The sequence below is a fragment of the Tyto alba genome, unplaced genomic scaffold (assembly GCF_018691265.1).
Source record: "Tyto alba isolate M040663 unplaced genomic scaffold, T.alba_DEE_v4.0 Super-Scaffold_20000042, whole genome shotgun sequence".
Lineage (NCBI taxonomy): Eukaryota > Metazoa > Chordata > Aves > Strigiformes > Tytonidae > Tyto > Tyto alba.
Genome location: NW_024881293.1, coordinates 14,782,109 through 14,798,759, shown reverse-complemented (window position 1 = coordinate 14,798,759; position 16,651 = coordinate 14,782,109). Strand labels below are relative to the sequence as shown.

At 44.4% G+C, this 16,651-nt stretch overlaps 1 protein-coding gene across 3 annotated transcripts in view; it reads right to left on the bottom strand.

The window, feature by feature from the left end:
• REXO1 (RNA exonuclease 1 homolog) overlaps positions 1-16,651 on the bottom strand; it is a 41,228-nt gene that overhangs the window by 8,328 nt on the left and 16,249 nt on the right. For all 3 annotated transcript variants that reach the window (XM_042794226.1, XM_042794227.1, XM_009963223.3), the window contains 9 exons: positions 14,303-14,404; positions 11,691-11,892; positions 10,833-10,996; positions 8,802-8,939; positions 7,678-7,801; positions 6,453-6,566; positions 5,146-5,283; positions 3,118-3,231; positions 2,386-2,459 (listed from right to left, as the gene is read on the bottom strand). In XM_042794226.1, coding sequence (XP_042650160.1) covers positions 2,386-2,459; positions 3,118-3,231; positions 5,146-5,283; positions 6,453-6,566; positions 7,678-7,801; positions 8,802-8,939; positions 10,833-10,996; positions 11,691-11,892; positions 14,303-14,404 — 1,170 coding nt within the window. The remainder of the gene's footprint in view (positions 1-2,385; positions 2,460-3,117; positions 3,232-5,145; positions 5,284-6,452; positions 6,567-7,677; positions 7,802-8,801; positions 8,940-10,832; positions 10,997-11,690; positions 11,893-14,302; positions 14,405-16,651) is intronic.

Sequence of the window (16,651 nt, the reverse complement as noted above, 5' to 3'; positions counted from 1 at the left end):
TGTACTGCCTCCTTCATTGTGTTTCTCACAGATCTCACCCTACGTGGAATCAAACCGTACTTGCTCGTCTCAGGATAGAAAGGCTGGAGGGATGAGGAACTGAGGCACTTGTAAAGCTGAAACCTGTAGGCAGAGGGATAACCAAAGCAAGAATTTGCATATTTTCCTGCATAGGTTACTACAGCAGGTGCAGCCAGAGAACTGCATCATCTGAAGTTAAGGAGGCAGCTGGGCCAACACTGTGTCCAATCTCTCCCTGTATCCACAGCCAGCACTGCTCAAAGGCCACATGGTTTGTTGTTTCCCATGAGCTGGAGGCCAAACTGCATCAATGCCCATGAATCTGGCCATTTTGCTGAAGAAATGGGTACAGAGGATTACCAGCCCAACAGATAGTAAACATTTCTCTCCCTTGCAGCTTGATTCCTTCCCTCTCTCTGTAATACAATATAACTGGGCAGTGAAGGAAAGAAAAAAAAAAAATTAGGTGTTTTTCTACACTAGTTGATGTTCTGCAGCTGTCCAATTCCTATTGCTGAGAGGAGGGCAGAAAAGTTGCTTCTGTTTTCAGACTGGAGAAAGAAGCAGACTCAGTTATCACAAAGAACAGCAGCTTCAGCCTCCTTTGCTCCCAGAGAGCGGCATGTATGAGCACAGCTCCATCCTGCCATCTCCTGCCACGCTGGCTAACTGCAGCATAATCCAGACAGGCACATCTCAAATATATTTGGAATGAAGAGACACAGATGTGCTTTTCAAACCAGCCACGGATCTGGTTACTTAGAGCAGTTCCTCACTGCAAATATTTGCTGTTTTCAATTCCCTCCTTCAAAGCTGAAAGATACTGTGCTTCCCAGTAGCCCAAACATCTCCAATATCTCATTGCATACTCTTGTCCTGAGCAGGCTGTGGACTCTAACCTTAAATCTACCAAAGGATGCTGTGAAACTCGCTTGTTTGGATGAGAAAACTAGGCAAGCCAGACCACAGTGATCTGTAGCAGCACAGCAACTAGGAGGCAGATGCGAAAGGACGCCTGAGCCCTGGAGCACTAGCGGCATGCTCCATTGAGTAGGAGGCTATTAGAGAGATTGTATGTTTCTTAAAAGGCCATGAGGTTTTATGGTCTACAACAGCCACGTAAAAACATGCGGAGAAGTCATGTTTTTATTGCCCCATCAATTTCTCCCGACTTCCCTGCTGCATGTTTTTTGGAACACTAATTAAAAAGAGATCCTAATTTCACATGGAAAAGAAATAGAAGTAGCAGCCTGCCTGATCCCATCCGTGGTTCAGACTGTGCAGGGCAGGCTGTTAGGGTGCCCATACAGACAATTCTTCCTATTTTAACAAGTCTGGAATTTTGCCCCAGAATTCACCTCCTAGCTCTGTCTTTTGGCCAGAACCTCTCCGGAACCTGCAGCCAGCTTTGCTGGCCCTGCATCGCTGAGGTCTTTCAAACAGTGGGACAAGAACATGTCTCGTAACAGATATGCTCTGGGAGCCCCTTCCACCGGACATGACCCTTTTAGATCCCCTGCCACTTGGTTCTGCACCATGCTCCTCTCCCCTGCGTAGCAGCTGACGAATACAAAAATGCCAGTGAAACAAGTGAGGAGGAACATCCCCAGAGACCCGAGGGAGAGGCAAAAGACAGATTGCTCCCTTCAGTCAATAGTTCAAGAGGACCAGTGATGCCAGGCTGGGAAGCCAACTTTCCTGTTGCCTACGGAAAAAAAAAAAAAAAAGCACCTGTGCAAATGTATTCAAAATAGTGTTCAGCTCTATCAAAGGGCCAAAACTCCATTCCTGAGCAGGTTTTCCATTCTGCTTGCTAGTGCTGGGATCCCTCCCCCTAATCCCTCCTCAAAAGAAGTAGTATTTATGAGTTAGAACAGGCTCTTTGGAAAGGTTCCTCCCCTTAATACAACAAAGGGCATGCAGTAAACAGAAAATTAAGAAAAGATTGGGCTAGCATGGGCATATGGGAAATGAAAAAAAAAAAAACAGGAAAAAGGTTTTGGCACACTTATCAAGGCCACAAGACTGTTCCTTAAAAGGAAACCACTTATCTCTCATTTCTTCCATGTTTCCCTAAAGAGGTCCATATATGAGCTTTTGCTGGGCTGCTTAATCCACTGGCATTTGCTTAGAACAAATGAAATCACCTCACCCCAGACAGCTGAGTCTCCTCCTTCCTGCCAAACATTGAATCTTCCTACCTTTGCATGGCAATGGATATTTGAGAAGTACTTGTTTTCCCCGCTTTTAAGGGAAGGCACCATTATTCTAAAGGCTCAAGTCACAATAACACAGCCATCGCCACTGTAAGCAGAGGACAAATGGCACTGAGAATAAAAAGGTGTTGCTTGCTCAACAACTTACTTTAGCAACCTGGCAGCCTGGTGAACCCACAGCTCCTGAGCAGCAGCTGTAATGAGTTTCCCATCCACCTGGCACTGAAAGAGCAAGAGATAAGAGTCAAAGAGAAGAGTCCTGTTAACAAGCGTCCTAAACTTCAGCTCTCACATGCACAGGTACCCCGGATGAGCACAGCAACCGTGTGTCAAACAAAGGGGGAAAATCAGTATGGTTTCGCATACAGCAATCTAAAGAGTTTAAGTCTCATACTCAGTCAGACAAACTCCAGAAGCCACCGGGATGCTCTGATGGAAAACCCCAGCAAAGCTCAAACTAGGTTAGTGTCTGGATGCAAATTCATTCAACCAAGACCAGTAAACTCTCCTGGGCAGTGACACACGTGCTCCCATGTCAGCCTCCTAAAAGGAGTGATTTTTTTTTTTCAAAAGGCACAGGAAGGTTGTGTCTTCTTTTACTTTTTTTTTTTTTTTTTTTTTTTTTTAAACTGAAAGATGAACAACCTCTGCTCCAACCCCAGTGTCAGATATTCAGGACTGTACCACTACTTCCCTGGAGCTTGTTGCAAAGCTATTTCAACAGCAGGAGGGCCACCCAGTGACAAAACTAGGAACTGTCACAACCTGTGAGAACATGACAAGCCCCAAAATGTTCCACAGCAACTCAAGCCCGAGGCAGACTCTGTTCAGAGCTAAAGCACAGCTAGCAGGTGACTAAGCCCTCTCTGAAGAGCTGTACCTCTCTGCTTGCGTAGCCTTCCCCAGTGATGGACACACTCCTCTTTGCGAATGCAGTTTCCAGAGGCTGAGACCATGTACTCAGTGCCACAGCGACAACAAATCCTGCAGGAGGCTTCAAGAGAAGAGAGAAGCAAGAGTCAGGTCACTAGAAATCCTTCATCTGTTAAACCTGGCCAAAACACAAGTAAATCAAATCAGTCAAGCCCCAAACACCACTGAAAACTTTTCTTGTTAAAAAGGCTTCCAAGTGCTGTTCCAAAACTCCCACAAAGACCCAACAATCCCTCTGAAAATGCAGGGCTGTAGCCATTTGCCCCCCAAACACTTCTCAGAGGCAAATGAAAGACTCCTTCATGGTTTTGGTGCACATCAGCTTCAACACAGTTCACAGCAACGTTTGCTGCATTGTTTCTGCATCCACAGTAAATTATGTTGTACTTTAAGACAGTTATTTTAAGAAACAGGGTAAGTCATTCTTTGGACATCAGAACTAATCAAGCCTGGTTTCCAGGGGATCTGTGCCTTGTCACTTCCAAATGGCATTCGAGTTCCTTCTGGACACAGCTCTTCTGTAAGAATTCTCCAGCATCTAAAACCAGGAATGCTTACAGTACAGCCTGGCCCACCAAGGGGGCAGTTAGACTTCTCCTTCCTGTCATCTGTGCTTGTAATGCCCACAATTCAGAGAGGGGAGATGCAAAAAGCCACAGTAAAGGAGTTGACTGTCATGCTTCTGATCTCCATGCAATTCCCCGAGTTCTAAGTGTGAGCATTTAAGCTGCTAACACATTCTCAGCTCTGCTTAACACCAGTCTAGGCCATTTTTTTTTGTCCACTGACCAGGGTCACAGCATTAACAGACCAGCAATAGTTTTAGTTAAATAAGAACAAAAACAACATCTGCAGGAAATTACAGAAACAGAACCAGGAACGTGATCTCAGAATCATATAAAGGAGCTGGCTGGTTAACTCGAGAAAAGGGCTCTAACAAATACAGTACTTGACAGTGTTAACGCAAGAGAGCTTTCACACAGGTTGCTTCAGCAACCACAGGACAAATGTAGACACAAGGTGTTAACATGGATGAGCACTTAACACACTTTAGCAAGGTCTCTCCAAAGGGATGCTCAGAGGACTGTGGCAAGGCACCTCAAAATATATCCTAAGTATGTGTTTTATCCCTGCTGCACCACAGCCTGCTCTAATCAGTTTGAGAAGCATAAATCCTGCTACAGGAGTTCAGAACGTTCAGACAGAGGAGGACCCCATCCTGGCCTGAGGAAACCTGAGGGATTATTTTGTCCATCTGCAAAAAGGGCTTTTGAGAACTACTCATCCCAGTGCTGTCAAGAGATCAAACAGAAAACTGTGTAATCCAAACCAGCAAGACGCAACCCCACTGCAAAACCAGCCTGGCCCACTGGCAGTCCACGTCCCACCGTAACAGCAGTTTATATTCACAAAGACACAAAAACATCCTTCCCCAGGAGAAGGGAGTGTCATCAGATGCCGAGCAGGATCCTCTCTCCAACCACTTCCCTTCCAAGAGCAGCAGGCAGCCTCCATCCAAGTTAGTGTAATGAACTTGGAGTCAAAACCTGCACGGAGTGAGCAAGTGCAAAAGGTGCCCTCACAGGGGGTGGCTGAAGGCAGCTTGTCCAGGGTGGCAACCTGGCCAATTCATATTCTTTGGCAGCAACCAGAAACCTCTCTCAGCCTCACAGCCCCACATGCCACAAACTATAAACCTTGCGTCAAAAAACAACATTCTTGTGACATGCAAGCTGAAGAAACTCGTCCTCTAGAAAGGCTGCAGACTTCTACAGCCACACTCCTCTCCTCCACGACCAGCTGGCCTGCAGACAGAGGTCACAGCCAAGGAGATCCATCACAAACAGGAGCAAACAGCTCCACACTGAGACCAAGAACATCTGTATGCTAAAAGACCACTTGCAAGCAGAATGGGCATCTCCAGCTATAATGTATCTAGCAAACCTTGCAGAATAAAAGGGCCAGCAGAGCTTACAGTCAAGCGTTTTTTTCTCCTCTGCAGCGAAGAGGACAGCACGGCCGGGCTTCTCTGGGTGAGGCATTGGGTAACCATTTTCCTTTAGCTGCTCCTCTGTCATGAGATACTCCTTCAGTCGCCGGTACAAGGCAGCTCCTGCACACAAAGACAATGCTGAAGCCAGACCACTTAAGTAGGGGCTGTTTATTTTACTGTTTTTTGCTTTATCGAGCCTCCTGGCAGGGACTCTCGTTATTTTGAACTTATTTCCGCTGCCTTTGTTCAGGATTGACAGGGAAATAGGTGTCAGGGCAGTATTTTTAGAAATCTGGTCATTGGTGCACAAGCTCATTTTTAACCTCTGCAACAACCAGCATTAAGTCCGGAAAACACAGCTGAAACAGAATTCCTCCAAGAGGCTCATCTTCAGGGCTTTTTGTTACCAACGTAAGACTTCTCTGATTTTAATGTTTTAAATGTTTTAACTGATAATTTGTAACACAGCCCAAAGAATACCCCCTCAAAGGCCACCCACATCTAGCTAAAAAAATTCATTATCAGAAGCTTTCTTCCTGCTGTTGACTTCAGGCTGCTCGTTTCATTTCACAGAATAATTATAACTTCTTGCACTCTGCTCAATATCTATTCTTTTGCTGCTACGTTAAACCCTTCCAATATTGCTGTGTACCCTTTGATGTTGCTTAGCTGAGCTATACAGGCCCTTTTAAGTTTTCTCCATGTCAATTCCTTCTGCTCCGTGGCCTCCCTGTTTCTTCTCTGATCTCCTCAACAACTTGCCTACATCTCTTGGCAACCAAAATACCCACAACTGATTTGAGCCAACATGAATAATGCTTGTGGCACAACCCTTTGGCTACGATATGACCTTACTATGACATTCGTAAAGGTGAAATTGAGCCCTGCAGAGCAGATGGAGATATCTGTAAATCGGCCTTTTAATCTGACAGGCCCATTGTAAAACACTGCTTCAGGGCAAGAAAGTTCAAGTAAAATCCAGACAGAAATAAAAGCCCAAAAGTCAGTAATACCCAAAACACAAGGGGCAGCTCTGAACAGTTACTGATGCTACATCAAAGCCACACAGACTACATCAGTGAATTTGCAGCCTAAAGCAGGGCAGCAAGGCGTACCGTTCACCGGGCGACCCTGCAGCACCGTACTGCAGTTAGGTAATAACTCATAACACTGGCCCACAGATAAATCACAGCACTTCACGCATCAGCCAGATCCTGCTCTCCCCAGCCACAGCATTATACCTCCAGCTATAATTTACAGGTTACAGCCTCGCAAGAGCAGTGCCTTACCTGTTAAATCCTCTGCTCTCAAGCTCCCTGACCGATTTAGAGTAAAGCTTGTCTTAGCAGCAAGCTTCCCTCCCAGCACAGCTTCATGGGACACCACTTTCTTGTTACTTGTCTCTGCAGCGAGAAGAGGGAAGAAACAAAACAGGACAGAGATGAGGTACCCAGCTGAGTAAGAGTAAGTGACTTCAGTCCTAGAGTTTGGGGCACTACACATTGGCAAAGGGACTGCATTTATCCTCTTGAATTCTTGGTCTGCTCCAGAAATTGGCACGTGTAAGGTGGTGGCCTAGCATTTTCATTCCAGCACTATGGGGAGCTTTCTGTTTGTGCCGTCACCCCACAGCAAATTTAATTTTTTTTTTTTTTTTTTTTTTTTTACAGGTAGCAAGGACATTTTTACAGTTCTCCTGAAAACTCTGGTAGCTCTACCTGCTTATTCTGTGTAGCAAGCCTCCCTACTGCCCAAAGGCGAGAGGACTCAGCACAGGAGCAACTCAACCCAGTCATGTGCTGCATGGTGGCATCACCCACCCACAGGGAGCAGCTCTGCTGTTGGGTCCCTGCAGACCGACTCCCACACTGAATCTTTAAACTTCTTTTAGAAAGGAGCTTCAGAGCTCTAGAATATGCTCGACACATCAGATAATGGCAGATAGGTGCTTTTTACTAATCATTAACTGGCAGCCCTCTCCTAAAGGCCAGCCTCCCAAGTTCAGCCGCTCTGACTAATGGCCATGAAGGTAATGAAGACAGAGGGGAGAAAAGGGAAGAGACCGGGAAAAAAAAATTCACAAGAACAGCACAAATTGATTGTTTAATGTACCCTCTCGAGAGCCAATAATGAAATGTCTTAACCCTCTTCGTTTCTCTCTTGAAGCTTAATGTGTGTAACAGATTTCTGCGGTGATGGACGAGTCTATCACTTTGAAGGCATCATGTGAAAGTTACTCCATTAGCGGGGCTTTTCATTTTAAAGAACTTGTGCTAAAAAAAAAAAAATCCATGTGGCATTATCTCCATTTAGGTTCAGACAGCCAACAAAGCATTGCAGGACTTGCCTCTTGAAGGCCCATTAAAGCTTGCCAGACTATAAAAAGCTAACTGGAGTTGTTTGCCTTTCAGCATAATGCTTCTGAGAAATGGGTCTGTCTTTTCAACAAGTTTCTCTCCGTGGCTTCTAATCCAAGCAGGGCTCCGATTATTAAACCACAAACGTGGTACGTACTGTTCGTACTGGACGGGCAATTGGGCACTAGGCTTCGGAGCTTCTTTAAGGTGTTCACTGCCACATTCAGGTAGATGTTGCGACTGGTGCTACGTTCATAAGCCACCTTCTCTTCTGACAGAGCCTGCAAACAATGCAATTCATTACTACATACTCTCTTTCCACTACTGCTTTCGGAGAAAAGAAATGTCTGGCTCTTAAAATACAGAATCCAGGTATGATAGCAAAAAACCTGCCTGTCAAGGAATTGAGTAATGAATTGGAACATGGCACAAATACGTACTGCTTCTGGGGCCTGCTTAGGCGAGTAAGAGCAAAAAAAAAAAAATTATATTTTAAAGTGCTGGCAGAAGCATTTTCATGTGAAACCTTCCCTGACAGAATAACAAAGCAGTTCTGGAACTGCCTGGGAAAGGCGGTTTTCCCCACTTTGGTGGCAGTGCAAGATCTTAACTGGCAAGAAAAGGAAGTCTGGCAAATGATCACTCCTTGGACGCAACAGGAACATTCCCCCTAGAGAGCTGTGAAGGTGAAATCCCACAAAAGAAAGCCTTGTGGCACCTGCTTTGGCTACAAAACACACCACACAATGTTCCATATTTACCCAACTAACATTAATGGCCAAAGTTTTCCAATAAAATGCATTACTTCCTCAACTCTAGTATTGGAAATCCTACTGTACTATTCCCTACAGCTAGAAGGCTCCTTAAAAGCCTCACAGTTCATAAGCAGCAAGTTTTACCAATTACATCTCTCTCAAACACTTACCTCTGCTGAACACTTAGATTCCAGGAGGTGTTTGCTGCTGTACCAGAGCAAAAGGCCTTTTTGTCCAGCTTGACCACAATGCACAGTCCCCTACGTCCCTCTTCTGGAGTTACTAAAAAGATTGTGCATGCTTTACGAATGAAGGGAAAGATGGGATTACCTACTGGAAACCCCCACTGGAATTACACTTTCTGCTATCCAGTCTGGGACTATTTAGTGTCAGTGTCCTCCACAGAACTGTATGTGTATGCAGAGTTTTCTGGGTTTGCTGCAACTTCAGAAGGTCTTAGCCAAGGCAGAGGACGTTACTCTCTGCTGCAGACTTTATTTCATAAGAAGCAAGTGTCAGTACAGACCTTGTCAAATGCTTCCTGGGAGGAAGAGCAGAATTTCAGGCACTCATCAATGAAGAGATTGAGGTATCTTTGACGAATGTTTGTTGGGACTTTAGCACCAAATTCTGTGGGAATAACAGGCCTCTGTAAACTGGCACTCTAGAGATGAGACAGAGAGAGAAAGAGGCTATTCAGAGTTTAAGAAGTATGTTGCTTTGAGACTCTCACATTTCCTGCTATGTTATTAATAGTGGCATGACTTCCCTTCTGAAAATCTGCCCAAAGCTAAACATAACATGCATCATTTTGGTACTAAGAACACCACTTGAAGCTTTGTGCCACCTTCAGTATCCCAACTACTTCAGAAACAACCCTGTTTCATTATACAACTCATCCAGCAGCCAAGGCCTCCCAGTGGCATTAGTCACAACACTACATTTACACATACAAGCATTCCAGACCATGAAAATGATGACGTTTACGTTAAGAGATTCAAGATTAGGATCGTACCAAGCACCACGCTTTGAATTGGAGACATGAACACATGATACCAGTTATGTGCACGACAGACATGGTTTTGTTTTTGGTACTCTGGCTGTGAAGAGACAATGGAAGGCCCACTCCTGCCAGGCTGGCAGCCAGCTATATTGTCACACTTTCTGTGGGATTCCTGAAACTTTACTGTTACTTTACATTAGTCGCCACATTACTGCATTGGCTTTTTTCTTCCTTTTTTAATGCCAGTCATGATGCTCCTGAAGGGATTTTCCCCTTAAAATGAATGACATGTTCTCCAGGAATAAAAACCGCATGTTGGACTGAGTTATGACCCATCACTCCAATTTTCCATTTAACACCAGTTTATTCCCCAAATCACACGCTTTGCCCCCTTTTCAGAGAAGACACTGTACATTCACCTCTAAAGCACCCAATCGTTTTGTCAGTCTTTCTCCATCCCACCCAAGAGATACCCGTAAACCAAACCACGTGCTGCAATCTGTAATAAAAACAGCTCTACGGAAGAGACGAGCACATTCAAAGGGGAGCAACTGGTCCTGTCTCAATGAGAAGAGTATTCATTTTCCACATTGACGGCCCGTTCAAGGGGATTTGGTCCTTTTCATCACCTATATATTTCTTCCTCAATCTCCAATACGTAACCCTTAAGCACCTCTGTAACACTGGTAAATATTTTACCCTTTCAGTTATTTCTTTTAATCAGCTTCAAGCTGTATGTTACTATGGGGGCTTTTTGGTTGGGGAAGGAAGAGGATGACTTTTCACCCTTATAGAAATAATCAGAGTATGTTATGAGGTATCTTGACACAAGTTATCATCAATAAAGATAACTTTAATCAAGTCCTGACACTAACCACATTCCTTGCCATCCACTCCAGCAAACAGCCTCTTATGCCAGCCACATGCTGCTACATGAGGAACTCTATTCTGACACGTCTTAGGGAGTAACATGTTCCCCAGTGCTCATGGGGAAAGGAGGGACTTCTTTGCCAAGGAACGCATAGCAAAAGCACCCAAAGGCCAGGCAGGTATCCCCAGGAGAAAAGAAAAAAAAAAAAAGAGAGGTTTTTTCCCCTCAAATATTAACAGCAGCATGAAGTTTGAATGATCACATTTTAACTATATAGGTCACTGTGGGACATTATTCATAACCACCTTCGTCAGTATGGCCCACAAAGCCCAGGAAGGCCATTAATCCAGCCATGCCTTTTGAACACAAGAGGCTCCAAGTCCCTGCCACAAACAGCTACACACCTAGGCAGACAGAACAACAGAAGACTCAAACAGAAAATGAGTGATCAATATTCAACGAGATCAGAGAAGCACTTAAGTATTTCTATCTTTTTAAGCTTCTACCCCTCAAGTGTTTAATTTTTTATACAGTGCTATCGAGGAAAACCACAGGAAGAAACAAACCCATTTAATCAACCTAATCAAAACACCGCTCTTTGGAGAGTGCTAAGTTTGAGGCAGCATGGTTAAACATACCACCCTTAGTGGGGAATGACCAAAAAGATTTCAAATTTCTCTTACCTGTAAGGAAGGAACATGTGCTATTCTTTTCGGCACAATGGTGCTGGTGGTCTTTGAAGCCATCCCAGCTAAGGTGCAAGCCTTCAGAGAAAGGGTGGGTGCTTCAGAGTCATTGGAAGGTGTAACGCTCCTGCCAGCAACAGTTGTCTTACTACTCATGAGGTCTGCAGAAAACAGAAAACATATTTAGGCAGAAATCTTACCACTGGGCTTCAGGTTGCCACAATGAACTTACTATAAAAGGTCCATGCTGCAAGCTGTGATTTTTTCGAATGGAAGCCTCCAAAGGGATACAAATTGGGTAATTTTACCACCTTCCAGGCAAGGATGAAGGAACATTCTGCCAGGAAACGTGCCTCATTTCTGTTTGTTTTGGGGTAACTGAGTCAGCAGAGTTTAAAGAGGTAACCCTGTCAGCTATAATGCACTAACTGCCCATCACGTCAGCTCTGAGTCCTTCCAACTACAAAGGGATACCAATGAGCGTTAATTAGTACTTCCCTCCTGTTTGTGCTGCCTCTGAAGGCAATGGAAGAGCAAATGAGGAGCAAACATGCTCCAAGGAAGAAACAGAAAAAGAACAGGCTGAAGTGAGGGAGGCTGGGTGAGACAGATGGGGGAACGGGGCTGTATATCTAGTCTGTTGATTTTCAGACTAGGACGGTATTTCTCAGTGGCGAGACTTTCCACTGGTCACTATCAGCAAAGATTCAAGTCATGGCCAATGCTACACATCTGCTGGTAGTTACACATCTGCTGACAGTTTCACATCTGCTCAGGAGAAATTTAAACAGAAGGCAGTATCTTTTAACGGAGGGGAGGACAGGGAAGTGATGACAAATAACATTGCTGGCTTACTTTGTTTGGCTGCTGCAGAAAGGGCTACATTTGGCACGTGAGCAATCCTCCTCTTTTCTCCTGGCAAAGAGAGAGAGGCCTTTTGAACAGCCACAGCCAGCTGTGCCGCCTGCTGCTGAGCCAGCTGGATCCTCTGGTAGCAGACCTCCTGAGCCGTGGGGGGACGGTATGGCCGGATTACGGGCTTGCTCGGGACCTCTGCCTGCACAGATAAAAAGGTTTTAGAGCCAGCACGTTTACCTGCTCAGTCCCCACCCTCTGGCTTCCATTCACCCAAGAAAGATACCTTTTCCTCAACACCTTTCTGTTAGCAAATACAGGTTTCTGAGAGGAGAAGATCCCAAACGTCTTCCAGTAAAATAGTATTTAGAGTGACCCACCAAAGCCCATTATATTAATGAATCACACTCTGTCAAGGCCTCCGAGCACTCTGGCATGTTCTTAAATTGGTAGGTAGTATTTGAACTTCTTGTTTAATGGCATGATGTTCTCCATCACTGTGCCTAAACCCCACTTCTGGACTGTCAGGACTCTCATCTCTACAGTCTTGCACTAGAAAATGAATCCAGTCCCATACTGCCTACCGCATGCTTCTTTAGTTTATATTGCAATGAAAAAGTGACCAACTATTCTCCATTTCCCTTTGCTACACGATGCTGAGTTTTACAGCTCTCTCCCTCTCTGTCTTTCCCATGCTGAAGAACCAGGTGCGATTTAGCCTTGTATTAAAGCAGCTGTCCACCTCTCAGCAGCCTTGTTTCAGGTCTGCAGTTCCTGTAGCTACTTAAAAGTCTCACATATACCTATTTATGGGATTAGAGCATTACATAAACTGAGCTCTGAATTTTAAACAGGCTCTGCCCCTGCCTACTTCTGGAGGCATTTCACTGCTTCAGCTGTTACTAGCACAAAGAAGTTACATACACATTTTCTTTGACGTCCAAATTTAGGTTGCAGGAAAGGTGCCAGAAATTATGTCAGCAAAGGGAGAAGTTTTCTAGCAGAAGTACAAGAGAAGCAGCAGTAATACAAACTTCTCCACACTATTTAACAGCCTTTGAAATCTGAGAAACAGGCCTTCCCTCCTGAAATTTCTTCAGAGAAGGGCGCGCTCGAACAGCCCATGTGTAACATGGCATTTCTGACACCGCAAATTGAGGGCAAGCTGGCACCTCCTGCATTCCTTGTCGCTGATGCTGACACCAGCTTCTGGATACCAAACTGAATGCAGTCAGCCATTAAATTATAATTACAGACTTCTGAGCAGGACAGGACACTCATTTTCTGCCTCACCTTCAATTCCTTTGGCCCACCATTTCCCCCGGCGACTAAACTAGAACAAAACTCCCTCCCCTTCGCCTTGCTCAGTCCTTGAGCTATAAATCACAAGCAAGACTGAGCAAATATTCAACTTGGAGGGACATGGCAAAGCACAGGCCTCAACTCTGTGTGTAGAAGCAGCAGTTCAGGTCCTGCTGCACCTCCTGAACAGCGCTGGCAGCAGCACCGAGCTGAGGTACTCCGGGGAATGCACGTCCCAGTGTGTGCTCACGGCAGCTGCTGCCGAGCACACCAGATCGGCTCTGTTTGCCCATGCAATGGCTGTGCTGGGGCTCACATCTTTGGAAAGCATTTTGGGATCAGCTGTCACATTAAGAAAATATATTTAAAGGTTCGTACATGTCTAAAAGGCACCTATTTACAACAAATATTTGAGTTAATGAATTTCCAACCCATTTGTTTCAGTCTCTTATCTCTTCACTTTGGAAGAAAGAGCCCTTATCAAAACACATGAACTGGCTGAAGATATGTAGTTAAATAAAACGCACTGTATTGACCTCAGGGCTTCAAATTATTAAAAGCAAAAAAGCCTTTTCTAGGCAGAGAGGAAAGGGAGAACAATTAATTTGGACTACCCAGCTCAAATCAGTGTGTAAGTCTCCACTCTTATCCTGCTGGAACATAAAACTGACTAATCTGTGCTCAGCACCTGGAGGGAAACACATTAAACCCTCAGAAAAAAAATATGAATTAAAATCCCAGTGAGAAAGAAATTTAAAAATCAAGATGTTTTCCTTGAATTTCTTTTTTATTCTTCTCTGTATTTAAAGTATTTCAACAATTGTGAAAGCAGAGTATCAAACAAGATACTGTTGGTATCTTGGCTGATGCAAAGCAGATATAGTGTAACGGTTTTAAACATCTGACAAAATTCCTACAGCTATCTTTTAGGACCACAAGATGAAGAAAAGTACTATCAGACACAGGCTGACCTGGCATCCATATAGTTTTTAACTAAGTGACTGAATGAAGCCATACTATAGAAAATTAACATCTCCATCTGTTCCAGGGACTTGCAAAGTGCAGAATCCATTACACAGCTTACCCTTGGTTTTATGAAAGTTTATTAGAGTTTCACTGCCATTTTTAACAGATGCCTGACTATATCTTTCAGAAATCAGAAAGGGGAGGAAAGAAATCTGACACAGATGGATTCCAGCACAAACAACTCATACACTACTGCCTGAGTCTGGGACTGCATCACTTGTCAGTGTCATAACAGGACAGAAAATCCTCGCTTCAAAAAACTTGCTTCTAAAAGCTGCACTTACATTTCCTTGTTTGACAAGATGAGAGATCCTTCTTTTTTGGCCCGGAAACAAGGTAGTTAAATTATCTTCTGTCTTTTCTTCATTTCCTTCCTCTTTGGACAGCTGGAAAACAAAAGAACAAGCTTCCAAAATCGAATAGACTTGAAGATCCCTTTCAATTAAGGGATGTGAAAAAGTCTCCTTTTGAGTTAACAGAAAGTCCTTGCAGGTGGCAGGTGAGAACAACATGTGGTCAGCTGCTGAACTACTAAAATAAACCTTGCTTTGAACCCAAGAGCCAAGAATGAAGCCAATGAACAGCAACATTAGAGTTTCCACCCAAGCAGTCGCACACCCACCTCACCTTTCATGGCATTCTTAAAACCCAGGGCGTTTGGGGGTTTTTTCGGTAAGAATCTGGGAGCTGACTCAGTCCTGCCCTTGTATAACATGCTGCCAGAGCAGGTTCTGAAAACCTGCTTGACACCAAACCACAGTGCCTCCATTCCACACTTAGGGAAATCTTCTCTTTAGTTTTATCCACAGCCATATCTCCAGAAAGACTGCGGTGACAAATCCCCAGGTCACACACTTGCACAGCCAGAAACCCGGGAGGAAGTAACAGCACTGCTCCAGCTAAAGCTACTTCTGAGCTAAAGTCTCAGATTTGCTCCTGGGCATAGAGGGAGCCACTTTAAAATCTTTTTTTAATTTGACTCAGCCGTTCATTTATACAAAACACACTTCACAAGCTTATTTTGCAGAACTCTAGCTTGCTCTTGCTTTCAGTTTTCCAACACAACCCCTGGCAAAGCTTGGAACGGAGACGAGCCTGACAATCTCTTAAGAAATTCAGAAACAGAGCTGAAGGCTGGATTTAGGGATAAACTCAGACTCCACTTAAGATGAGCTTGTGTTCATCACCACAAGGGCATTCTGGATGAGCACTTCACACTTAATCACTTCGCTCTCCAGGAACTCAGTAAGTCGGTTAATACAGTTACATCCCTAATAAACTCTCTCACAGCGTGATCCTTCCCGGTGGAAAAGTACCGCACTGCCCACATGTACCTTCCCTCTGGACGAGCACAATACTGAGACCAAATGACACTGGCTCCATCTACAAAATTATTCCATAAACAAAAAAATTCCCCATGACCAATCCCACCCACCAGAAACACAGTGGGGAAGCAGGTACCTACTTACAAACACTCATCTTTCAAAGTAGGACCCCGTGCTGTCATGCCTGTTCCTCCCTTTCCAAAACAGGGGGAAATTAAATTTCAGTGCAGGGATATAAGGTGAAGTATGTGCAAAAGAAACACAGGTGGCTGCTGACAGCTGAACATTGCCACTCCATGCCAGAATTAACTGTTTGCAGTGAGTGGCAGCCCCTGCTTCAGCATTTTCTGAATTCAGCCCATTTTGAATCACCCTGTATTTGGAAAGCGCCAAATGGATTGGTATTTCCCACTATAGATTGTGTGCCCTTAAACTATTTTCACTTAAACTGAGCAATTTGGAGAAACAAAGCCAAAAATAAAGTGCTCCTTCCTAGCTGGGAATTATACTAAACACTGAAGAAAGAACAGCTGAATTTTAAACAAGCAAAATCAAGTAATGCTTAATAGTTCAGAAGAAAATCATTACACTGAACTGCTTTATATAGTTGCTTCTACCAAGGCATTTCTTATGAGTGTTAAAAAGGTCTGTGCTTGTCAGCAACACAGACTTCTCTCTGAACAGATCGAGGACATTATTGCAACAGAGAATTCAGCAAAAAGCTTTAATAGTCCAGCTATTCTTTTCAAAAGATGAGCTCTGTTCCCCACGCTGCAGATCCCAGCTCACTTTGTCCTCCACATACAGATGGTCATGAATGGAAGAATTTTGTCCACAGCCACTTCACCCACCCAACTAACAAAAGCCTGAAAACCAGCACCAATTTCTGATGCTGTTTTTGGAATAAAAGTCAACAATCAATCATACCAGGAGAAACTGCCTTTCCACCATGCAGTTGCATGGTTGCTACTGCACTTGCCCTGTCCCTCCTTCAAATCAATAATGCCAAAGGGAGCCTTGCTGTATTTCAAGGGCTCTGAACTGGAACACACTGGAAGCCCTGATGGCATCCCAGTACCTCTGTTATCTTTTGGATGCAGGACAGCTGCAGCTCAAGCCACTCACACTCCTTCTTTGGTGCTCCCTCTCCCCTAACACACAGAGGGCACCAGATTTCGTCACCTTGCCTCATTAAGCCTCCCAGGTAATACAGCCGACTCAGCAACCCTGATACCTCTGCACTGCACTCAGGCACATCAGATGGGTAACGCCAGATACAAGTTTGGGGTGTTTTCTCAACACTGCCAA